Source organism: Chiloscyllium plagiosum, unplaced genomic scaffold, assembly GCF_037043375.1.
Source record: "Chiloscyllium plagiosum isolate Xiang-an unplaced genomic scaffold, Cpla_swu_hap1 HiC_scaffold_24, whole genome shotgun sequence".
NCBI lineage: Eukaryota > Metazoa > Chordata > Chondrichthyes > Orectolobiformes > Hemiscylliidae > Chiloscyllium > Chiloscyllium plagiosum.
This window is the reverse complement of record NW_028270162.1, coordinates 7843772-7869670: the sequence shown is the minus strand read 5'-3', so window position 1 is coordinate 7869670 and position 25899 is coordinate 7843772. Positions and strand designations below refer to the sequence as shown.

Here is a 25899-nt window from a genome sequence, read left to right as displayed (position 1 = left end):
CCTTCAATAATAATTTGCTACATAAATGTTCTTTGTAAAATGATATAACAGATATCTGAAATGGAAAGGAATTTTGCATTCCTTAAAACAAAACCGAGTGGCTGAGGGGATAACTGTACCAGGTGGTGCATTAATGGCCAACACGAGCAAGAAGTTCCCAGGTTCAACTGCTGATCTATGCCAGGTTAGCTGTTACTACAGCACTGGACTGTCAACTTGTAGGAGGGAGTGGATATAATGAAGAGCAATTCATTTCTGAGAAGTGAGTGAGAGACGTTTGGGTAAGGAAAGTATTGGATTCAGGTGCAATGTCAACCAGGGTGAATGCTCACTTCCTAAACTACTAGAGAGAGATACTAGTACCTGTGAAATGGTACCTCAGAAAGTATCAGCATCCCCAGATCACAAAAGGACAACATTGGTGGCAAACAAAGTGTGCAAGCTATGACTCAGGTGGTAGTGCTTCCCCTCTGAGTTAGAAGGTTGTGGGTTCAAGTTCCACTCCACAGAACCAAGCATACGAATCTGAACTGACATCAAGTAAAGTACTGAAGGAGTGTTCTATTGTCAGAGATGCCATCGTTCAGATAGGACTTCAAGTGTGCGTTCTCTGATGGATGTAAATATCCCACTGACAATACTTTGAAGAGTAGGGGAAGTTATCTCCAGTGTCCTGGCCAACAGTTATCCCTGAATCAACATCTTTACAATAGTTATTCATGCTATTATCATGCTTCTATTTGTGGGAGTTTGCTGTACGCAAATTGGTTGTTGCATCATCTACAGTACATAGCGCCTATCTTTCAAATGTACTTCATTATGCAAAGGGGATAGATTGCAGCTGTAATATCATTGGACTATCAATTCAACAGTCCTGGCTTATGCTCTGGAGAGGTGGGCTCAAATCCCTGCAGAACAGCTGGTGGAACTTAATTTCAATTAATAAATCTGGAATGTGTCTCAATAATGATGATCATGACAACTATCATCTGGCTCACTGATGTCCAAAAAGAAATTTGTCATTCTTACCCACAATCTGGTCTAGATATGACACCCATCATAATGTGGTTGACTCGTCACTGCCGAGCAACCTTTCTACTCAAGGCCAATTAGAAATAGGCAACAAATGCTGGCCTTGATGGTACTGCTCACATCCGTGAAACAAGGAAGCAAATAAGTTGTGGAAAACCTTAGAACATGTGAGATCACAAAAGCACATTGCAAATACAGGTCTTTCAGATACTTTCTGTGGCAACATTTACAGAAACCTTTTAATCAGAATTTATGGAAGGAAACGTAGATGCTGGCAATATGGAGCAATTTACAAAATATTCTGGAATCTGTTTATTTCCACTACCTTGGCTTTTGTATCAAAACAGTCTCGTATAAAGTACACATGCCATCATAAATCCAATGGACATCAGCCAACAGTGACCATCTGTTTGATGGTAAACGGATACGCATTATTGTGAATGACACAAAAACAGCAGAGAAACTGTTGAAGAAACATTTTCTATCATAAAATAGGTCCTAATCATTGGCTCTTTAGTAAAGATGTGCCAGCGGAAAAAGTATTCAGCTATGAAACTAATAATTGACCAGTGCTGTAACCAGAATTTAATCAAATATTCCAATAATCGGTTTACCTCCACTTTAGTCAGGTTTCTGAGCTAGCGAGCCTTACTTGCTTCATCAGCCCCAATCAGCTAGTCTTCATCACAGAAATTTTGCTATTTCCTATTTCAATCAAAAGCTCAGAAGGCATTCTACACCTGCCAGCCTTTCTGCTGTGCTAATAATTGCCAATTTGCACATTGCTCTGGCTATATCACTCAATTTGGACCTGGCTGCTGTATGCATACACCATGATTCATCAGCAACCCCCTCGTGACAATTAGAGCCAATATCTTGACTAACTGGAGCACCAATTCTAGAGGCTCAGTGGACAATTACCAGTCTATTTTCCCATCTCACCCGAAAAATATGAGAACCAGTAACAATGGCATTCAGTGCCTCTGAAACGTTACCCTTGAGGGAATGAATATTTCAAATTATCACAGCTTTACAACCACATTCAAATTTCAGCATTTGGAAGGATACAAGGCTCATTTAAATGATAATGAAGGAGATCCATTCAATTTACTAAAAACGGCAAGTTCTTAAGCTGACAGGTCAAGAAACAGCAAAACCTCTTAACCATTGTGCATGGCTGTATATAGAATTCTCGAGCAATACAAACATCAAAGGAATTAGTATGACAAATAAGAGAAGGCAAAAATGTTCCCTGCTTTCCTTAGGTCAAAACAACAAAACTCAAATGTCACTTATCAGACTCTTAATATGCTGCTAAATTCCAATTACCCCATAAAGAAAGAAATAATAAAAAAAAACAGATTTTGGGAGCAGACACTGTTGGTTTTGTGCACTGATATTGGGGCTTGAAAACTTTACAAAGAGTGCAACAAAGCATTCACAGAGCCCAAACAGAGCCACCATTCATTTGAAGAGAAAAGCTTGCTCGTCAATTAACAGGAAAAGGGGAAAATAAATTAAGTTGCCATTTTCCCCACTACCCCCTGGAATACTGTGCTACAACTTTGCTTTTGTCAAATGGAAAGAGTACTTCTATTTAAAGAATAACCAAAGATATTTTAGAAATATCTTCAGTTTGTTGGTTTGTTCTTGAATTAGCCACGGTCCCAGAAATAAACCTAATGGCTCCCCCCCACTTCCCCAAATGTTAATATAAAATATAGATGATAGTTTCAAGGAGCTTTTTGACAGCACTGGTGAATCGTTTAACAGTTTCTAATGTATTGCTTTAAGGAAGCAACTCAAATCTTATGCTACATTTATTTTAACTTTTCCCCAGATACAGATAGCACAGAAACAAAGGAATCATCATACGATTGAGAATAATGATTCAATCTTTTGGACAAAATCTTTATTTGGTAGTTTTTCAATATATTTTGCGATGCACAGCAGCAGTTTTGTAATTATTTATGCTGTAAGTTTCTAATGATACTGTTGCACATGGTAAAAATAACCTTGAAACATGCTTTTAATTGTCCTCCAAAGTTAAATGCCCTACACAATGAGAAAAACAAATAAAAAAAGGATATTCACTTGTTTGGTTGGAGGATTAACCCTTTGTGTACTGAAGACCTTTTCAGCTTTCGAAATTCGCACATCTTTTGTATATGACATCTGAAAATATTATAAAGTAGAATTAGAAGTAAGTACACAGACCTAAGTAACATGCTCACAGTATTCTAGGAATTATATAGCAAAACATTGCAATCTGGATATGTTTGGTCTTGGTTCAATGCAATGCTGTTTATTCGAGATACTGCATGTTCAGGAATGATTGCAATAATTTGAGGGAACATGCATAAAGTGGCTCTTTGGTATGCATACAAATTTACACAAATTGACTATAATCAGTAATCTTTCAGAGAAATACTAAATAAATGTTCAAAACATAGCTTGAACCATATATTGCAAACTATGAACATTAGCTGCTTAGATGTCGGCTTTCCTTACATTTGGATTTTAGGAGAATGGTTGTTTGAAAACATAATCACTCATTCTGCTACAGTAAAGATAGAATTAGTGGTGTGAAGACCAGTAGCAAGCTGATGAAAGACCAGTCTTCTAGAATCCTAACTCAACAGCACCAATATCAAAATGGCTATAAAATCTTGCTTTCAAGTGACCAGAAACAGAAACATTTGAGATATTTTCCGCACGCAACTATGATATTCATAAGAGAACAACAACAACAAAAGGAAAAAGGTAGCTTACATAAGGTGGAGGTAGCTAGGGTCAAGCTCAGCTCTAGAGGATTACAGGCAGGCGAGGAAGGAGCTCAAAAATGGTATGTGGAGAGCCAGGAGGGGGCACGAGAAAGGCTTGGCAGAACGGATTAGAGAGAACACAAAGGCATTTTACACTTATGTGAGGAATAAGAGAATGGTCAAAGAAAGAGTAGGGCCCATCAGGGATATCATAGGGAATTTGTGTGTGGAGTCTGAGGAGGTAGGGGAAGCCCTAAATGAGTTTTTTGCTTCTGTCTTTACGAAAGAAACAAACTTTGTAGTGAATGAAACCTTTGAAGAGCAGGTGTGCATGCTGGAATGGATAGAGATAGAGGAAGCTGATGTGCTGAAACTTTTGTCAAACATTAAGATTGACAAGTCGCCAGGCCCGGACCAGATTTGTCCTCAGCTGCTTTGGGAAACGAGAAATGCAATTGCTTCGCCACTTGCGAAGATCTTTGCATCCTCGCTCTCCACTGGAGTCATACCTGAGGACTGGAGAGAGGCAAATGTAATTCCTCTCTTCAAGAAAGGAAATAGGGAAATCCCCGGCAATCACAGACCAGTCAGTCTCACGTCTGTCGTCTGAAGGTGTTAGAAAGGTTTCTGAGGGATAGGATTTATGACCATCTGGAAGAGCATAGCTTGATTAAATGCAGTCAACACGGCTTTGTGAGGGGCAGGTCATGCCTCACAAACCTTATCGAGTTCTTTGAGGATGTGACTAGAAAGGTTGATGAGGGTCAAGCTGTGGCTGTGGTGTATATGGACTTCAGCAAGGCATTTGATAAGGTTCCCCATGGTAGGCTCATTCAGAAGGTCAGGAGGAATGGGATACAGGGGAACTTAGCTGTCTGGATACAGAATTGGCTGGTCAACAGAAGACTGTGAGTGGTAGTAGAAGGAAAATATTCTGCCTGGATGTCAGTGGTGAGTGGTATTCCACAGGGCTCTGTTCTTGGGCCTCTACTCTTTGTAATTTTTATTAATGACTTGGATGAGGGGATTGAAGGATGGGTTAGCAAGTTTGCAGACGACACAAAGGTTGGAGGTGTCGTTGACAGTATAGAGGGCTGTTGTAGGCTGCAGCAGGACATTGACAGGATGCAGAGATGGGCTGAGAGGTGGCAGATAGAGTTCAACCTGGATAAATGCGAGGTGATGCATTTTGGAAGGTCGAATTTGAAAGCTGAGTACAGGATTAAGGATAGGATTCTTGGCAGTGTGGAGGAACAGAGGGATCTTGGTGTGCAGGTACATAGATCCCTTAAAATTGCCACCCAGGTGGACAGGGTTGTTAAAAAGCATATGGTGTTTTGGCTTTCATTAACAGGGGGATTGATTTTAAGAGTCATGAGATCTTGTTGCAGCTCGATAAAACTTTGGTGAGACCACACTTGGAATACTGCGTCCAGTTCTGGTCGCCCTATTATAGAAAAGATGTGGATGCTTTGGAGAGTGTTCAGAGGAGGTTTACCAGGATGCTGCCTGGACTGGAAGGCTTATCTTATGAAGAGAGGTTGACTGAGCTCGGACTTTTTTCATTGGAGAAAAGGAGGAGGAGAGGGGACCTAATTGAGGTATACAAGATAATGAGAGGCATAGATAGAGTCGATAGCCAGAGACTATTTCCCAGGGCAGAAATGACTAACACGAGGGGTCATAGTTTTAAGCTGGTTGGAGGAAAGTATAGAGGGGATGTCAGAGGCGGGTTCTTTACACAGAGAGTTGAGAGAGCATGGAATGCATTGCCAGCAGCAGTTGTGGAAGCAAGGTCATTGGGGACATTTAAGAGACTACTGGACATGCATATGGTCACAGAAATTTGATTTGGAGATGCCGGTGTTGGACTGGGGTGTACAAAGTTAGAAATCAGACAACACCAGGTTATAGTCCAACAGGTTTAATTGGAAGTACACTAGCTTTCGGAGCAACGCACCTTCACCAGGTGATTGCCAATCACCAGATGAAGGAGCGTCGCTCCGAAAGCTAGTGTGCTTCCAATTAAACCTGTTGGACTATAACCAGGTGTTGTGTGATTTTTAACAGAAATTTGAGGGTGCATACATGAGGATCAGTGGTCGGGACAACATCGTGGGCTGAAGGGCCTGTTCTTTGCTGTACTGTTCTATTTTCTAACTCCTTGCAAAGAAAGATTCCCTCTGCAAACAAAGGTGTATGAGCAAGCAGGAAGAGATTTGTTGGAATAGTAGAACTGTCAGTGAAAGGTTGATGAATAGTAACAGATGCCATCTTAACGTTGATGTCATATTCTCCGTCAGTTTAGTACAGAGAACATGGATTGCTAAACTACAGGTTGCAACTGAGACAAGCAATTGGGATTATGTGTTCCAAGGTAATAACAGCAGACTTTGAGTGAAGACTCAGATTTGACAATGCTGCAATTGGCCGAAAGGCTCCTTTAAATATACATGATCTGTTTTTGCCTGTGGGTGTGACTTTATTCAATAAGCTCAGAGACCCAAATGATGACATTAGCAGAGCTACAAAACGGTGATTGTCTTAATTGCTTTTGTGTCTATATTCCTGCAGTTTGCTCACATTGCTCAAAAGTTCTTCCCCACAACCCATCAATTTGCATCTGGGGTTGAAACAAGTGTGGAGTATTAGAATGGCATCACAGCAGAAAGAAAGCTACGGGAAACACTGACAGAAGGAAGTAACAAAGTTATCTGCATGAATTTAAAAGGGAGATGTGAAGGACAGAAAGTACACGATAGAACATTTAGGGTTTTTTTTTGCCAGAAGACATGGGTTCAAGTCCTACCAGAGCTATATCATAACACGTCTGAAGAGGTTGAATAACATATCTACAATGGACCATGAAGGTCTCTTGTTAAACAATGCTGGTAACCCTCCTTGTAGGCCAGAGGACTGGGTTCAAATCCCACCTAACCTTGGCTGTGTCATAACATTTCTGAACAGGTTGATTAAAAATACCTATCTTGGACCATGAGGGAAAAAGAATAAAATAAAACAGGGAACTAACTGCCTACTACTAAATAAACTGTGAAGCAATGCTTTATGTAAGCAAAGCACTATTCCTCAAAACAATCTTTTGAGAGAAGGGAACAACACGAACTTCCTCCTTCTAATCTGACTTTGGCTTTCTTTACACAATAACTAAACAGTGCCAAGTGTAATAAACTCAACATTTCCAAAGGGAACATGGAGATGGAGTCTTCAGCAAGAAGTCTCAGCTATGAGAAAAGAGGGATGTTGCAAAAGTATAAATAGGAAGAATTAAACATATGTTACTTGTATCACATAAAATCATATTAAGAGGCACCTCTAAAAACAGGAAGTCAACTAATTTTTTTAATGAATTCATAATTTGCATATTATTGCAACTCAGTATAAGATAATATAACAGTACAACTGAAATAAAAATGATTGTTTAAACAACATATTTAAAACATTTGCATTTGAAATGCAGGTAAATATAGTAGGCAGATTTGTCCTAACTCAATTTAGAAACATATTTTGTCTCAGTTAATACTAGGTCTTCATTTTCTATCAATATCAATTGTATTTTATTGCCCTGAATGCTTCACTTAATGTTCAAAGGTGCCAGGTTTCGGATCTGCTTCATAAAACATATCCAAAACTGTGTAACAGTTAGCTCTGTTGAAAAGAGAAAGTGATGCATTGGTGACTACACTGGGAGAAAGTGATGCATTGGTAACTATACTGATGGTGGTCAACAAAATCCGAATTTAATACAAAGTAAGCATTTATGAACACCCAGCACTGAGTGCATCAGTTACAGGAAGATATTTTACCGACTCTCAAAACAAACATTAAATAAATGCACACTTGTCAATATAGAAATTTAACATTGAGCAGTTTAGACTGAGGTTTATGCTTGCTGCTATATTCTTCACCTTAAACGGTTCCGAGCCAAGTTAGCTGCTATCAGAAAAATGATGGAAAAGAGAATTTGATTTTCCAGATTTTCAATCTACTTACAGCAAGGTCTCCTTTACAACAACCTAGCTTTAATGCAAGCACCTTACATTGATGACCCAGGCAACATAACCTAGAGAGGCAAATAAAAACAACAGTGCAGATGCTGGAAACCTGACACAAATACGGAAACTCAGTTGGTCTGACAGCAACTGTGGAGAGAAAAACAGAGTTAATGTTTCAAGTCCAATATGAACAGGAGTCACTTCGGACTCGAAACTTTAACTCTATTTTTCTCTCCACAGATGCCGCCAGACCTGAGTTTCTTCATCATTCTCCATGTTTGGCCTGAAGAGGTAATTTTGCTAGCAAATCTGAAAAACAGAGCAAACACAAGCACTGCTGTCTGAGGACAGTTACTAGCTTTCTTCAACTTCTCTAATGATAATTTCCAGTTAGCCAGCCAATGCATACCTTACATTTGCTGTAGGAACGGAATTAAAAGCAACAAATTCTTTACAGCAGCAACAGTAGTTGCACACAGGAATGCTGATGAACTAACTCACCAATAATAAATGCAATACTAAAGTTTGAGCTCATAAAAAAGGACAAATAAAAAAAGTGTCATATTTCATAACCTTCGAAGAAACAAAAGTGCATTACAGCCAATTAAGAAATGTCATTGTAGTAATTTAGGAAATGTGGCATCCGGTCAGGTACTGCTGAGACCAGTAACGTTGCCATAGGAGGAATGACTGGTGTATGAGATGGTTTTCCAGAATAATATTTTGAGGAATCACTGAAGAACAGGCTATCCTAGACTGAGTATTGTGTAGTAAAAAAGGAACAATTAGTAATCTAGCCTGTACCATAATATAATAAGATTCTTCATTAAAATGGAAAGTTACATGGTTGATTCTGAGATTAGGGTCTGATCAATGGTATGAGGTCCGAGCTGGCTATTATCAACTGAGGGACATTGCTTAAAGGGATAAAGGTGAATAGACAATAGCAAACGTTTGAAGAGTGCATGGGGATCAGCAAAAGTTCTTAATCACTATGGGGCACAAAAATAAAATGGGATAGATGGATTGAGATGAGAAATTTCTTCACCCAGAAAGTGGTGAGCCTGTGAAAATATCTGACAGTTGAGGCCAAAACAGTGAATGCTTTCGAAAAGGAATGAGATATAATGCTTTGGACTTAAGGGATCAAATGGCATGGGGGAGAAAAAAAACAGGTATCAGGTCTACTGAGTTTGATGATCAGCTATTATTTAATTGAATGGCAGAGCAAGCTTGAAGGTCAAATGGCCTATTCCTGCTCCTATTTTCTCTGTTTACCATATCTAGAGTACTGTATGCGGTATTAGCCTCGTTATTTAAGGGAGGCTAAAAATGCATTGGAAACAGTTCAGAGAAGGTTTACTACAGTATGGTTGAAGAAAGGTTTGAGAGGCTAGGTTTGTATCCAATGGAAGTTACAAGAGTATGAATTGACTTGATTAAAATATACAAAATCCAGAGGGGTCTTGACAGGGTACATGCGTGAAAGAATGTTTCCTCTTGGAGGAGAATCTAGAACTAACAATCAAAATATAATAACTGTTTCAAAATAAAAGTTTGCAGATTTACGAGAGAAGAAGAATTTCTTTCTAACAGAGTGTCATGAATCTTTGGAACCCCCTCAAAAGATGGTGAAAGGAGATCCTGGAATATTCTTAATGCACAGGTATATATAGATTCTTGATATGTAAGGGAGTGGAAGGTTATCAGGGCTAGTTGGGAGTGTGGGATAATCAAACAGCCATGATTTTATTCAATGAGGAAAGGATCTAATGAAAGTGTCCAAAGGAATAATTATTGAAATTGTGTGTCATTAGTGAACAAATTGTTAAATAGATATTAAAAGTTTGGAACTACATAAAAAAAACACGAACAAGGTTCACAGTCTCTTTTTGCTCAAAAGGATGGGAAAAGGAAGACTGCAATAGTGACAATTATTGCTGAAGCACAATGGCCTTCAATGGACTTCCTTTTAGATTAAAATTTGAATTTCGAGCTTGCACATATAATGACTGAAAATTAAACACAAAATAAGTCATAATCATAACTCTTGGAACAAAGGCAGAAGTTGCAAGGCAGGAACATCAGGTGATTTTTTTTTTTAATTAAGACAATTTTAGATTCCGAAGGTTTAGACTTTCTGTTTATTAACTTTTTTGTTATACCACCTAACCCATGAGCTTACATATCATGAACGTCAGTGAAGATTGGGGACAATATTTCAAGCTCACTAACACAGAACACTGGACCCCCCCCCCCAGGGGTGCGTACTCAGCCTCCTACTATACTCATTGTATACCCACAACTGCGTCACCAAATACCAGACTAACGCCAAGTTATCCGAGGCACCAGGAGAACTCTATACTTTTTAAAAAGTGTGACTGGATAATTTTTGTCTCTCTGAGAGAGCAGATATAGTAGACCTTATGTCTCATTTGTGATATGGTACCTCTGATGGCACAGTGCTCCCTTAACGCTAGTGAATCGCAAACTTAGGTTACGAGTTCAAGTCTCAAAAGGCCTTCTGACTCAAAACAAAACTGTTAATGTAGACAATACACGGGGTCTCTAATGCAAATAAGCAAAGTAAAATGGAAACTACGTATTAGCAAAACAGAGAGATAATTGAAAATGCTTAAAATATAGTTCATTTCCATTTAAAAAGGCAGGGATATCAAAGCTAAGGCAGGTAGTTAAACAAAGTTGGGTCAAAATGGTTTATGACTTGTTATTAGGTCAGCAGAGGGAGGAATCCAAGAGACTAGAATTTGGGACATGTGTCCAAGAGGTCAACAGATAGAATTAGTGTGAGGATATTGGGAATTGCAATGTTAGACCAGTTGATGCTTCTGTAGAGAGATGCTTTAAAGGTTGTTGAGATGGATGCTAAAGGAGTTGAAGCAACAGATAACAAAAGCTGTGAATATAGATTTTGGCTATGGTTTCACTAATTAGGAAAAGAGATAGTTTCGAGGAAAGGAAATTGAATTGAATTGAAATGAATTTATTATCACGTGTACCGAGGCACACTGAAAAGCTTTATCTTACAAGCAATACAGGCAGATCACATAGTTAAGTAGCATAGATATGTAAATAATAGGTAAACAGCGGCAAAAACAAAAACACAGGTACAGGCGAAAGTTAAGAGTTTGAGAGTCCATTCAGTATTCTAACAACAATAGGGTAGAAACTGTATCAAAACCAGCTGGTGAGTGTGTTCAGGGTTCTGTACCTTTTCCCTGATGGTAGAGGTTGTAGAAAAACATTGCCAGTGTGGGATGGATCTTTTACAATGCTGGCGGCCCTTTCCTTGAGAGCGGGCCAGGTAGACGGAGTCTATAGATGGGAGGTTGGTCTTTGTGATTGTCCGGGCAGAGTTCACCACTCTCTGTAACTGTCTCCGATGTTGAATGGTACAGTTACCATATCAGGTAGTGATACATCCAGACAGAATGCTCTTGATGGCGCATCTGTAAAAGTTGACAAGGGTATTCGCTGTTATGTCAAAATTCTTCAGCTGCCTGAGGAAGAGGAGACGTTGTTGGGTCTTTGTAACCAGTGCGTCCACATAAAGAGTCCAAGAAAACTTGTTCTGGATGACCAATTCCAGGAGCTTGACACTCTCCACTCATTCCTCTGTGATGTTAATGTGTAGGGGGGGGCATGAGTAACATCCCGCCAGAGGTCAATAATGAGTTCTTTGGTTTTGCCAGCATTGAGAGCTAGATTGTCCTCAGTGCACTATTTTTCCAGTTCTTCCACCTTCCGTCTGAAGTCCGTTTTGTCACCATCTGAAATCCGACCGAATATGGTGGTGTCATCAGCGAACTTGTTAATGGCGTTAGTCTGGTATTTGGTGACGCAGTTGTGGGTATACAATGAGTATAGTAGGAGGCTGAGTACGCACCCCTGGGGGGGGGGGGGGGGGGGTCCAGTGTTTTGTGTTAGTGAGCTTGAAATATTGTCCCCAATCTTCACTGACGTTCATGATATGTAAGCTCATGGGTTAGGTGGTATAACAAAAAAGTTAATAAACAGAAAGTCTAAACCTTCGGAATCTAAAATTGTCTTAATTAAAAAAAAAAATCACCTGATGTTCCTGCCTTGCAACTTCTGCCTTTGTTCCAAGAGTTATGATTATGACTTATTTTGTGTTTAATTTTCAGTCATTATATGTGCAAGCTCGAAATTCAAATTTTAATCTAAAAGGAAGTCCATTGAAGGCCATTGTGCTTCAGCAATAATTGTCACTATTGCAGTCTTCCTTTTCCCATCCTTTTGAGCAAAAAGAGACTGTGAACCTTGTTCTTGTTTTTTTTATGTAGTTCTAAATTTTTTATATCTATTTAACAATTTGTTCACTAATGACACACAATTTCAATAATTATCCCTTTGGACACTTTCATTAGATCCTTTCCTCATCATCTGTGCTCCAGTAAAATTTGATTTAGCTTCTCAAAGAGTTTTCATTGTAAATATTGTCTCATCACGGATTACAAATCTCAACACTGGGAGCATCTTACTCCACCTTTTATGCTTTCCACAGGAGGTATAGCACATATTTTGAGAGACACTGGCAAGTTAGGAACATAAAAACAGCATTGGCCTCGAGGATCTTCTACCAGTCATTGAGATCATGGCTGATGTGTGGCCTAACTCCACATATCCCCTAATATCTTTGCTTAACAAAAAAATATCTATCTCAGATTTAAAATTAACAAATGATTCTGCATCTACTGCCATTTGTGGAAGAGAGTTCCAAATATTTACCAGTCTTTGCGGGTAGTAGTACTTCCTAACACCTCTCCTATAGAATCTGGCCCCAATTCTCAGACTCTGCCCTATAGTTCTAGAATCCCAAACCAGTAGAAATAGTTTTTTTATCTACCCTGTCTTTCATGTTAATATCTTGAAGACGTTGACCTGATCACCCCTTAACTTCTAGATTCTAGAGAAAACAGGCTTGATTCATATAATTTCTCTTCATAACTTAACCCCTGAAGTCTAGATATCATTCTTGTAAACCTACATTGTACTCCTTCCAAGGTCAACATATCCTTCCTAAGGCGTGGTGCCGAGTGGGGACACCAAGTGGGGAGTAACCAGGATTTTGCATAATGGCAGCATAATTTCTGCATCGTTGTACTCCAGTCTTCTAGATATATAGATCTGCATTCCATTTGCTTTCTTGATTATTTTCTGCACGTGATGTTCAGAACTATGCTCCTGAACCCCAAAGTCTCTTTGAACATCCAATGTATTTAACTTCATACCATATAGACCAGTATTGCGATGTATCATTTTGATCCAAATGGAAAATCTCACACTTGTTTACATTGAACTCCATCTGCCACAGTTTTGCCTATTCACTTAGTCTATCAATATCCCTCTAATCTTCTGCTGCTATATACACAGTCTATAATGCTACATACCTTTATGTCATCAGCAAATCTGGATATATGATTTTCTATGCCATTATCCAAGTTAATAAATGACATGAATATCTGACGCCCCAATATAGATTTCAATTTGAGTGCCTACCCATTATATCTGTTTTCTGTCACCTGCTACTCAATCAATTTCCCAGCCATGACAATAATTTCCCTTCAATTCTACGGTCTTCTATCTCAGTTTACAATCTCTTAATGAGGGACTTTATCAAAAGTCTTCTGGAAGTCCATACAAAACAACATCCATAGGCATTCCCCTATCTAACACTCGAGTCACTTCTTCAAAAGATTTAATGAGGTTTGTCAGGCATGATCTACCTGTCAGTAATCCATTCTGGCTCTGACTAATAAACTGAAAATGTTCAAGGCATTCAGTTACCTCATCGTTGTTTATAGACTCCAATAATTTTCCCACCAAAGTTAGACTAACTAGTCTGTAATTTTCTGGTTTTCTTCTTTTGCCCTTCTTAAAAATCAGAGTGACGAGTGCAATTTTCCAATACAGAGGGATGATTCTTGCATCTAAGGAGTTCTTTTTATTCATTCATGGGATATGATAATGGTTGGCTGACCAGCCAGTATTTATTTGCCCATCCCTAATTGCCTTTGAGAAGGTGGTAGTGAGTTACCTCCTTGAATCACTCCAGTCCACCTGCTGTGGGTTGACCCACAATGTTGTTAGGGAGGTAATTCCAGGATTTTGGCCCAGCAACAGTGAAGGAACAGTGATATATTTCCCAGACAGGATGGTGCATAGCTTGGTGGGAACTTTCAGGCAGTGCTGTTTTCGTGTATCAGCTGCCCTTGATGGAAGTGGTCAATCTGTTTGGAAGGTACTGTCTGAGGAGCTTTAAATGAATATCTGCAGATCATAACTATAGCTAGGGTGTCTACAATGTGCCCCCCCCCCACTACTTTTTTTTTTAATACCCTTGGATGGAAGCCATCAGGTTGCAGGGATGTGACACTTTAATTCCATTAATTTCCTCATTACCAATATTTTACTGATGTCACTTCTTTCAGTTCCCATTCCAGATCCACTAGTAATTTCCTCAGAACTTCCAGAAAGCTGTATTCCATTTCTAATTAAGGGGGATTTGCTATTTTACTACTTAAGAGTGATTAAAGCTTGTTAGACACATTTATTGATGGCTCATCTTGCTTCACCAATATCCAGCTTTCAATTTTACCAAACAAGCTAGATGTTGAGAAGACCTGACATGGAAACCAGAGGGGGGGGTACCTCGTGAATTCAGCTCACTACTTGTTCTGAAAGATGTTGATGTTGAATGTCATGCACCACTCCTCAGGGCAGGAACCATAAGCACAGCCACGCCCACCCGACAGTCACAGATATCTGCATCTGATACGTGCAAACCTATAAAGAACCTTCAAAGAACATCACCAATTCAGTTACCATACACTTCTGCACTTCAGTTCTGTAGTAGCAACTATGCTTGTAATGCTGCAAAGACACTAAATGCTCAGGGACTTGCAGCCAGGCTGCATGTCCACAATTCACCAGCATCCCTAAACTCCTAAAGAACGGTAGCATAGATAAGAGTAATGCCACATTTTGTATAGATATGGTGGCAGAGATTGTGCAGCAAGGTCAACTGGACATTTGTGGATGGTAAAGTAGACAAAGATGTGCAAGAACAATAGGGCTGGGGCCAGGAAGTATAATGGAGAGGCAACGGACAAAAGAAAATCTGAAAAACTGACGAAAAATTAAAAAAAAAACAAGGACATTTTTAGAAGTCAAATAATAGTTCAATTATAACTGTTAAATTAATTTATCCAATTTGAGAAATACGTAAGAAATCGCATGAAGGAAGTAGAATTGCAAACACACCTAGGTGGCATACACCACAGCACTATCAAATGGTCTGAAATCTGAAGCTATATAGCACTTTCATCATGTAAATTGTTCCAATTATAATTGTTCACCAGAATTTGCCCTAAATGTTAATGCATAGGTGTTACTCAAATATTTCAACAAGAAGCACAGTTTTGTTATCAGAACTTTAACTGTTATAGAAGATACGTTTCAAGTATAATCATTTCAGAGCTAAGAAAACAATACTATTAAGAGAATGGAACAAAAATTATACTTACATGCTTTTGTCAGGGATCTTAGAGGTCTTCAAGAAAATGAAGGATTATGATAGGAATTGTCTGCTAGAACTGTCTGCTGTGCAGCTGCATTGTGCAGTTGAAGTAGATTCTGGAGGTGGTTATTGGGTCGGGAGAGATCAAATTTGTTTGATCTACTCAATAACAAACAAAATAGGAAATCAATACCACAAAATGTCATATAATTTATACTGTGCTTTCCGGAGAATTCTATGGACTGTGAAAATAAAGCTTAAAAACTAAGGCTCTTAAGTTGCTTAAAAGAATCAAATGGATCCCTTGTGTACTTCAACTGCATTTAATTTCCGGACTATGCAGGTTTGTTGTGAATATCGTAATGTCCCTCATTAAATAACAATGATCTAGAGTCATTACAGAGGAGAAAAAAATACTGTACATTGATTACCATCAACATAGCTTCAAATCATTGAAGATAAACATGGATTTCTGATGAGTTCATTCAAAGTGAATCCATGCAGCATGAATTGAATTGAATTTATTGTCACGTGTACCGAGGCACAGTGAAAAGCTTTGTCTTGCGAGCAGTACAGGCAGATCACACAGTTAAATAGCATAGATAAGTAAATGTAAGGTAAACAGCGGAAAAAACCAAACAGGTACAGGCGAATGCGAAGTGAGTCCATTCAATATTCTAACAATAGTAGGGTAGAAACTGTTTCAAAACCAGCTGGTGCCTGTGTTCAGGCTTCTGTACCTTCTTCCTGATGATAGAGGTTGTAGAACAACATTGCCAGAGTGGGGTGGACCTTTGAGAATGTTGGCGGCCTTTCCTTGACAGTGGACCTGGTAGATGGGAGGTTGGCATTTGTGATTGTCCGGGCCGAGTTCACCACTCTTTGTAACCGTCTCCAATCTTGAATGGTACAGTTGCCATACCAGGTAGTGATACATCCAGACAGAATGCTCTTGATGGTGCACCTGTAAAAGTTAGCAAGAGTATTTGCCGTCATGCCAAAGTTCTTCAGCTGCCTGAGGACGCAGCGATGTTGTTGGGACTTTGTAACCAATGCGTCCACATGAAGAGTTCAAGAAAGCTTGTTGTTTACAACCACTCCCAGGAGCTTGACACTCTCCACTCGTTCCACTTCTGTGCTGTTAATGTGTAGGGGGGGGGCATGAGTAACATTCTGCTGAAAGTCAATAATGAGTTCCTTTGTTTTGCTGGCATCGAGAGCTAGGTTGTTCTCAGTGCACAATTTTTCCAGGTCTCCCACCTCCCGTCTGCAGTCTGTTTCTTTGCTATCTGAGATTCAACAGATTATGGTGGTGTCATCATCGAACTTGTAAATGACATTAATCTGGTATTTGACGACACAGTCGTGGGTATACAGTGAGTACAAAAGGGGATGGGGGGCTCCAGCGTTGAACATTAGTGAGGAAGAAATATTGTCCCCAATCTTCACTGATTGTGGCCTGTGGGTCAGGAAACTAAGGATCCAGTTGCAGAGAATGGGGCTTAGTTTGAAATCACTAAGTTTAGTAATCAGTCTCGAGGGGATAATGGCATTGAAGGCTGAACTGTAATCAATGAGTAGGATTCTTAAATAGCTGTTCTTGGTGTCGAGATGTTCCAGGGAGGAGTAAAGGGCAAGTGATATGCATCTGATGTGGATCTGTTGATCCGATAGGCAAATTGGAGTGGGCCAAGAGAAGTGGGAAGCTGGAGTTGATTAATGCCATGACCAACCTTTCAAAGCACTTTATGACCACCGAAGTCAGGGCCACTGGGCAGTAGTCATTGACACATGTTGCATGAGCCTTCTCAGACACCTTCTCAAGATGGTGGCCCTCTTGAAACAGGCAGGGACAGTGGCCTGCTGCAGGGAGAGATTGAAGATGTCCAAGAAGACCTCTGCTAGTTGATCTGTGCATGCTCTGATTGCACTGCCTGGTACTCCAGCTGGTTCCATTGCTTTCCTTGGATTCACACGAAAGAAAAACTGATCTGACTTCTACTGCAGTGACTGTTGAGATAGGCTAGTCAGAGGACCTCTCCGCCAAAATTCTGCTCAAAGCGAGCACGGTGGGCGGCACGGTGGCACAGTGGTTAGCACTGCTGCCTCACAGCGCCTGAGACCCGGGTTCAATTCCCGCCTCAGGCGACTGACTGTGTGGAGTTTGCACGTTCTCCCCGTGTCTGCGTGGGTTTCCTCCGGGTGCTCCGGTTTCCTCCCACAGTCCAAAGATGTGCAGGTCAGGTAAATTGGCCATGCTAAATTGCCCGTAGTGTTAAGTAAGGGGTAAATGTAGGGGTATGGGTGGGTTTCGCTTCGGCGGGGCGGTGTGGACTTGTTGGGCCGAAGGGCCTGTTTCCACACTGTAAGTAATCTAATCTAATCTAATCTAATCTAATCTAATCATAAGACGTCGGGACGATGTGGGAGGGATGTGTCATTGTCGGCTATCTCGCATATCTCTTTTTAGAACCTGTGATGTCATTCAGTCCTTGCCATAGTTGCCAGGTGTCCGTCTGGGTCTCTAGTTTGGATCAGTATTGGTCCTTGGCTGTCTTAATGGCTCTGCGAAGGTCAGATTTGGATTCCTTATATTTGAGTGGGTCTCCTGATCTGAAGGCCTCATGCCTGGTTTTTAGAAGGTTCTGTATGTCCGGTTTCATTCAGGGTTTCCTGTTGGGGAACACCCGGATTGAATGTATGCAGTCCTCCACACACTTGTTGATAAAGTCTGCGACGGTGGTGGCTTACTCGCCCAAGGTACATGTGGACTGTTTGAACATGGCCTAAATGGCATGAATATTTCAAAGTTTTCGCTTGGCACAAGCAATTGTCATTGTGGAGGACAAAATAATTTATGCAAAAGCAAAGTAACAAGTAAAAAAAACACTTCCATTTCAGATGTCTTCCAGAAAATATAAACATTATTCAGTATTGTAAATATGCTATTGCACAAAAATTCAGTTGGATGAAAGAAACCAAGTTAATCAGTATTTCAATGCATTGCTTCAGTGGTAGATGACAGGATATTTGGCAAAACTGGTTACTCTTTCAAGCAGATTGGCTGGGAATGGAACCAAGCATTGATTGCAAAGGAAGGAAAATAGTAGGCCAATAACTTAAGCTCATCATAAGAGACACAAGTTCAATCCTATGCTGAGTTAGCTAACATGACTCAACTGCAGGTGAATTGGTTTAATCAACCTCAGAACCCACAACAAAATGTTTGTCATGTGGTAGTCCATGTTGGAAACTCTCAGACGTGAATGTGGGGCGAGAATGAAAATTGGCTTGGCTCTGATGTTCTCCATTTGATTAGTTTGCTGACATCCAGTAACAGGGACTCCAGGAGAACTCCACTGAGTTGAAATGTCAGTGGAATTGCAGACGTAAGACGTGTTTTCAAAGAAGAAAGAAGATTGGTTGAATATTCTTAAAAAGCTGCCCCTGTTACATGCCTCTGAGCAAGGTGCCTGTTCAACCATTTGATGGGTAAGCATACACTGTACGAGAAGAACAAATTAGTATTCACAATAACCATTAAACTCTGTCAAGTATTGTTTAATGAGTGTGAGGACATCTGCAGCAGATGATCTTGGCAGATCTCATTTTCAAATTATGAGAGTAGGCCTATGCACAAGAAAGAGAAATCAATAGAGGCTATGCACAACTGTTCAAAAGTTTAGTATATCAAGAACAGATGTATACAGAATTAAAGAGTCTTTTTAAAACATTTCTATGCACTCACATTCCAACCTGTCATTTACAGTTTCACTTCACTGTACATGGAGGAATCAGTGACTGCATTAAATAGCTAAATGCATAAGTTACACATTTATTGGTAACCTCTGCAGACATGAGTTAGTCGCTAAGTTGGGAACTTCTAATTTGGTTGAAAACTGCAACATTTCTCAACGCTTGTTCAATTGTTCATAAGCAAATACATGTTCTACATGCCACTGAGCCATTCAAAACAGGAGCATCCCACGTAAGTTCCAAATTAGCTTTGTTGTCCCTTGCCTAACAAAGGAGTTTACTGATACCCCACCAGCAGCTACTGCCAGATGCACAAACATGATGATGAAGCTTTAACATTGTAATTGAGATGTTTCATGGCTGTCCAGTAATTACTATCCAGATGTCTCAACCAAGAACTGGAGAGATGCTAAAGGGTACTGGCACCAATGAAGAACATCTTAAGACTTCAAGAAATAAGGAGGCAATCAAAGGAAATTGATGCGAAAATTATATTTAGGGCCATAGAGATACAAAAATGCATTTACTGAATGCATTTCATCAATTGTTTTTAGGTCCACTGATGTAAATTTTATTTCTGTATCATTGTGAAACAGCATAGGTTATGCATAGGAAATTTAAATTTAAAGCATGAAGATCAGCTACAGATTGCACATAAAATTTAATGTTTGAGAAACAGAAATAAAAGGTTGAGAATTTTTTTTAAGAATGTGATGCCTATACATTCCATTTGGTTGACAAAATTAAATAGTTAAATGGAAGGCAGGAAGGAAAATTTGTCATTTCATTAAAATATCTGTGGAGTGTGCAATTGTTTTAAAAGAATTTTTATGCAGTTGCCTAACTTATAAAAGGAATCAATTACCATTTTCTTGAATATGAAATAGTACTAGTCTGTGACCTGTGACACTTGATCGAAATACCAACAGTAAGGAAGTTAAGATCAAAAGCTGTTTGACTAGACATAAATGAGAGCTACAGACATAAGCAGAGAAGATGGAGGATGAAGCCACAGAGGCAGAGTTGATGGAAATCAGACAGACAATGCTAATGCAGAGCAGAAACAAATCACTCTGAAAAAAGTTAGTTTTCTCTTTGGCAGAAGAGGAGACAGTAGCTCTTGGAGGTACTGAATGAGCTGGTTAAAAATATTTAAAGCCATGTTATAGCTCAGAAATGCTCAAGAGCTTGATGTCTTCACAGAAATGGCCAATCAGTGAACCAGGGTGTTATTGGTTGGTTGTTTGAAAAAGAATTTGAGAAAGCCACAACATTATGATTGTTGTGACCCAAGGAAGAGATGTTTTGCAGAGGTCCGATTTGCTAGTGCGAATCATACCTGTGGAACTCAAAGATGAAAGCTGCTGTCCAATAAGAGTCTTTATTTACTCGGCACAAGTAAAGAACAGGAAACTAATGGAGCTAAAGGCAGATTGGTCACCCGGACCTGATGCAACACATGCCAAGATATAAAAGGAAGTGGATGCAGTGCTAATGGATGCACGAGTGTCTCTTCCAAGATCCCTTAGATTCTGGTAAATGTCCCAGAGGATTGAAAACCTGCCAACATAACACATTAATTTAATAATGGAAGAGACAAAAAAAAGATAACTATAGGCCAGTTAGCTTAGTGCCCGTTATTTGGAAAATATTAAGAGTCTATTATGAAGGATGTAATAGAAGAGCATTTAGAAACACATAACATAATCAAGCAGAGTCAACATGGCTGCACAAAGGAGAGATCATGCCATGTCAAACTTTCGAGATTTCTTTGAGGAGGAACAAGAAGGATAGATAAAGGGAAGCAGTCAACTAATATATTTGGAGTTTTCAGAAGAAATTTGATAAGATACTACAGATTAGGATACCTATTAAGATATGGGCCAATGGTATTGGAGGTAATGTTATTACGGATAGAGTTTGGTTAATGAATAGAAGACAGAATGTTGGGATAAAGGGTAATTTTCAGTTTGGTAACCTGTAATAGTTGAGGCCATATCAGGTCACTGCTGGGGCCACAATTATTTAGAATACATATCAATGGCTTGGATGAGGAAAGTGAATGTACTATAGCCAAATTTGTGGATGACATACAAATAGCAGGAAAGCAAGTGTCAAAGATGACACAAAGTGTCTGCAGAGGGATGCAGAAAGAATAAGTGAGTGGGCAACAATGGCAGATGCAATGCAATGTGGGAAAATGTGAGGTTATGCATTTTGGCATGAATACAAGAGCTGAACATCATATAAATAGGGAAAGAATGCAGGAAGAGAGAACAGAGGGATTTGGGAGTCCTCATGGATGAATCACAAAAAGCTAGCATCCAAGTTCAGCGGGTAATAGGAAAAGCAAATGGAGTTGTATCCTTTCTTTCAAAAGGAATGGTGCATAAAAGTAGGGAGGTTTTACTAAAACTATACAAGGCACTTGTCAGACTACAGCTGCAATATTGTGACAACTTTAGTCCCTTTATCGAAGGAGAGATGCATTGGCATTGGAAGTAGCCCAAAGAATGTTCACTAGGCAGATGAGGAGACATTGAGTAGGTCGGGCCTGTACTCATTGGAATTTAGGAGAATACAAGGCAATTTTATTAAAATACACAAGATTTTTAGGGGACTTGACATGGCAGTTGAGAGGATGTTTTCCCTTCTGGAAGTGTCTAGGAGGGTTCAGGATAAGGGAGTCACACTTTTAATTTAAAGATGAGGAGGAATTTCTTATTGAAGTGCAGTGAATCTGTAGAATTCTATACTGCAAACGACTGTCAAGGTTGGGATGTAAGTGGTGAAATTCCATCACGCTCCTAGATGTGTGCCTTGTAGATGGTGGGTAGGCTTTTGGGAGTCAGTGAGTGAGTTACTATCTACAAGATTCTGACTGCTGTTGTGGGCTCATTATTTATATGGCGGGTCCAGTTCAGGTTCTGGTTAATAGCAACACTCAGATACTGGGGGTTCACTGATGGTGATGTCACTGAATATCAAAGGGGCGAGAGTTAGATTTTTTTTTGGAGATGCCACTTGTGTGGCATTTGTCAGCCAAAACCTAGATATTGTACAGTGTTCCTGCATTCGGATATAGAATACTTCAGTATTTGACGAATCATGAATGTTGCCACCAAACAACCCTATTTCTAATCTTATGACAGAGGGAAGGTCATTGGCCATTGGATAGGCCAAAAATACCATCCAGAGGAACTGCTGCTGATATATCCTGGAGCTGACATGACTGACCACTAACAACCACAGCCATCTTCATTTGTGCTGGGTATGATGCCAACTAGTACAGAGCTTTACCCCCAATACCCAGTATCAGTTTACCTAGATCTCCTTGATGCCAGACTCTGTCAAATGTGGCCTTTATGTCAAGTGCAGTCATTTTTATTTCACGTCTGGAATTCAGCTCTTTCATCCATGTTTCAACTAAGGTTAGGAGCCGAGTGGACCTAGTGGAACCCAAACTGAGTGAGCGTGTTATTGCCAAGCAACACAAATTTGACCCATTTATTTCCACATGTTGCTCCCTGTCATTAGCCAATCCTTAATCTATGCTTATACATTACCTGCTATATCATGTACTACAATTTTGCTCCACAACCTTTGGTTGGGGGCCTTATCAAAAGCTTTCTGAAATTCTAAACATACTATATCCATCAATTCCCTGAATTAATTCTGTTAGTAGCATTCTCAAAAATATTCCAAGTTTGTCAAAAACAAATTTCCATTTGCAAATTCATACTATGTCCAAACAGATTATTTTTATCCAGGCATTCACTTATGTCATTCTTAACACGTATTCTGATATTTTTGCTATCGTTAACAGGTCTGTAGTTCCATTTTTTGCCTTAATCCTTTTTTAAAGAGTGCAGTGTCATCATTCCAAAGGAATCATTCCAAAGTCTATTGAATTTTGGAAGATGACTACCAATGCATCGAATATCTCATAGAATCCAGAGTGTGGAAACAGGCCATTTGGCCTAACAAGTTCACACCAACCCTCTGAAGTGTATTCCACCCAGACCCATTCCTCCACCCTGATTCATTCCTCCACCCTATTACTTGACATTTCCCCTGACTAATGCACCTAACCTACATATCCTGGAACACTATGGACAATTTAGTATGGCCAATTCACCTAACCTGCGCATCTCTGGACTGTGGGAGGAAACCAGAGAACCCAGAGAAAACCCATGCAGACACAGGGAGAATGTCTGTATGGAGATTGCACAGTCGGCAGAGACTGGAATCGGTTGAGGCAGCAGTGCTAACCTCTAGGACACCATGCCATCTCTCACCACCTTCTTTAACTCTAGGATGTAGACTATCAGATCCCTGGGACGTATCAATTTTCAGCCCCATTAATTTCTCCAGTATAAAAGTAGGGCCGATCAGGGATAGCAAAGGGAACTTGTGTATAGAGTCTGAGGAGGTAGGGGAAGCCCTCAATGAATTTTTTGCTACTGTCTTTCCTAAAGAAAAGGACCTTGTACTGAATCGAACCATGGAGGTGCAGGTAAGCATGCTGGAACAGATAGAGATAGAGGAAGCTGATGTGTTGAAAATTTTGACAAACATTAAGATTGACAAGTCGCCAGGGCCAGACCAGATTTGTCCTCAGCTGCTTTGGGAAGCGAAAAATGTGATTGCTTCGCCACTTGCGAAGATCTTTGCATCCTCGCTCTCCACCGGACTTGTACCTGAGGATTGGAGGGATGCAAATGTAATTCCTCTCTTCAAGAAAGGAAATAGGGAAATCCCCGGCAATTACAGACCAGTCAGTCTCACGTCTGTCGTCTGCAAGGAGTTAGAAAGGATTCCGAGGGATAGGATTTATGACCATCTGGAAGAGCATGGCTTGATTAAAGGCAGTCAGCACGGCTTTGAGAGGGGCAGGTCATTCCTCACAAATCTTATTGAGTTCTTTGAGGATGTTACTAGACAAGCTGATGAGGGTCGAGCGGTGGATATTGGGTATATGGACTTCAGTAAGGCATTTGATAAGGTTCCCCATGGCAGGCTCATTCAGAAGGTCAGGAGGAATGGGATACAGGGAAATATAGCTGTCTGGATACAGAATTGGCTGGTCAACAGAAGACAGCGAGTGGTAGTAGAAGGAAAATATTCTGCCTGGATGTCAGTGGTGAGTGGTATTCCACAGGGCTCTGTTCTTGGGCCTCTACTCTTTGTAATTTTTATTAATGACTTGGATGAGGAGATTGAAGGATGGGTTAGCAAGTTTGCAGACGACACAAAGGTTGGAGGTGTCGTTGACAGTATAGAGGACTGTTGAAGGCTACAGCGTGACATTGACAGGATGCAGAGATGGGCTGAGAGGTGGCAGATGGAGTTCAACCTGGATAAATGCGAGGTGATGCATTTTGGAAGGTTGAATTTGAAAGCTGAGTACAGGATTAAGGATAGGATTCTTGGCAGTGTGGAGGAACAGTGGGATCTTGGTGTGCAGGTGCATAGATCCCTTAAAATTGCCACCCAGGTGGACAGGGTTGTTAAGAAAGCATATGGTGTTTTGGCTTTCATTAACAGGGGGATTGAGTTCAAGAGCCGTGAGTTCTTGCTGCAGCTCTATAAAACTTTGGTTAGACCACACTTGGAATACTGTGTCCAGTTCTGGTCGCCCTATTATAGGAAAGATGTGGATGCTTTGGAGAGGGTTCAGAGGAGGTTTACCAGGATGCTGCCTGGAATGGAGGGCTTATCTTACGAAGAGAGGTTGACTGAGCTCGGACTTTTTTCATTGGAAAAAAGGAAGAAAGAGAGGGGACCTAATTGAGGTATACAAGATAATGAGAGGCATAAATAGAGTTGATAGCCAGAAACTTTTTCCCAGGGCAGAAATTGTTAACACGAGGGGTCATAGTTTTAAGCTGTTTGGTGGAAAGTATAGAGGGGATGTCAGAGGCAGGTTCTTTGCGCAGAGAGAGCATGGAATGCATTGCCAGCAGCAGTTGTGGAAGCGAGGTCATTGGGGATATTTAAGAGACTGCTGGACATGCATATGGTCACAGAAATTTGAGAGTTCGTACATTAGGGTTTACCTCACATGAGGATCAATGGTCAGCATAACATCATGGGCTGAAGTGCCTGTTCTGTGCTGTACTGTTCTATGTTCTATAACTTTCTTATGAATCCTAATTTTCTTCAATTCCTCATTCTCCCTTGTCACTTAGATCTCTAATTTTGGGAGATTTTTTGTATCTTCCTCAGTGAAAACAAACACAAAATAATAATTTAGCTTCTCAACCATTTCCATCTTACCCATCATAAATTCTCTTAATATTGCTTTTAATACACCCACAGTCGACTTAGCCAAATATTTTATTTTTGTGGACCTGTAGAAACCATTGTAACCCATGATTGTTTTTTGTTAGATTGAATTCGCATTCCATTCTCTTAAGCTTTGTCTAATTTTGGCTTCTTCAGCATTCCCAATTTTAATTACTCCACCACTGATGCCAGTGTTGTCAGTTGCCTCTGCCTTAATACTTTGGGAAACCCTCTCCACACTTCTCTGGCTCTGCTTCACTTTCCTCCTTTAAGGCATTCCTCAAAACATCTCTTTTTTCAAGTTTTTGGTTATCTAATTGAGTGTCTCTATATTGCTCAGTGTCATATTTTGTTTTATAATGCTTCTATAAAGCACCTTAGGATATCTTAGGATCATAAGTCTGCTTATACTTTAAAATGTAGCAATGACAATTGTATGAGTGATACCTACAAATTAGAAACCAGATAGATCCTATACTTATAG

At 40.0% G+C, this 25899-nt stretch overlaps 1 protein-coding gene across 12 annotated transcripts in view; it reads right to left on the bottom strand.

Moving 5' to 3' along the window:
* The window catches only part of fbrsl1 (fibrosin-like 1), a 1023586-nt gene that overhangs the window by 477004 nt on the left and 520683 nt on the right, over positions 1-25899 (bottom strand). For 10 of the 12 annotated variants that reach the window (XM_043715446.2, XM_043715444.2, XM_043715447.2 and 7 more), the window contains one exon: positions 3127-3207. The exons of the other annotated variants lie outside the window; for them this stretch is intronic. In XM_043715446.2, coding sequence (XP_043571381.1) covers positions 3127-3207 — 81 coding nt within the window. The remainder of the gene's footprint in view (positions 1-3126; positions 3208-25899) is intronic. 12 annotated transcript variants of the gene reach the window in all.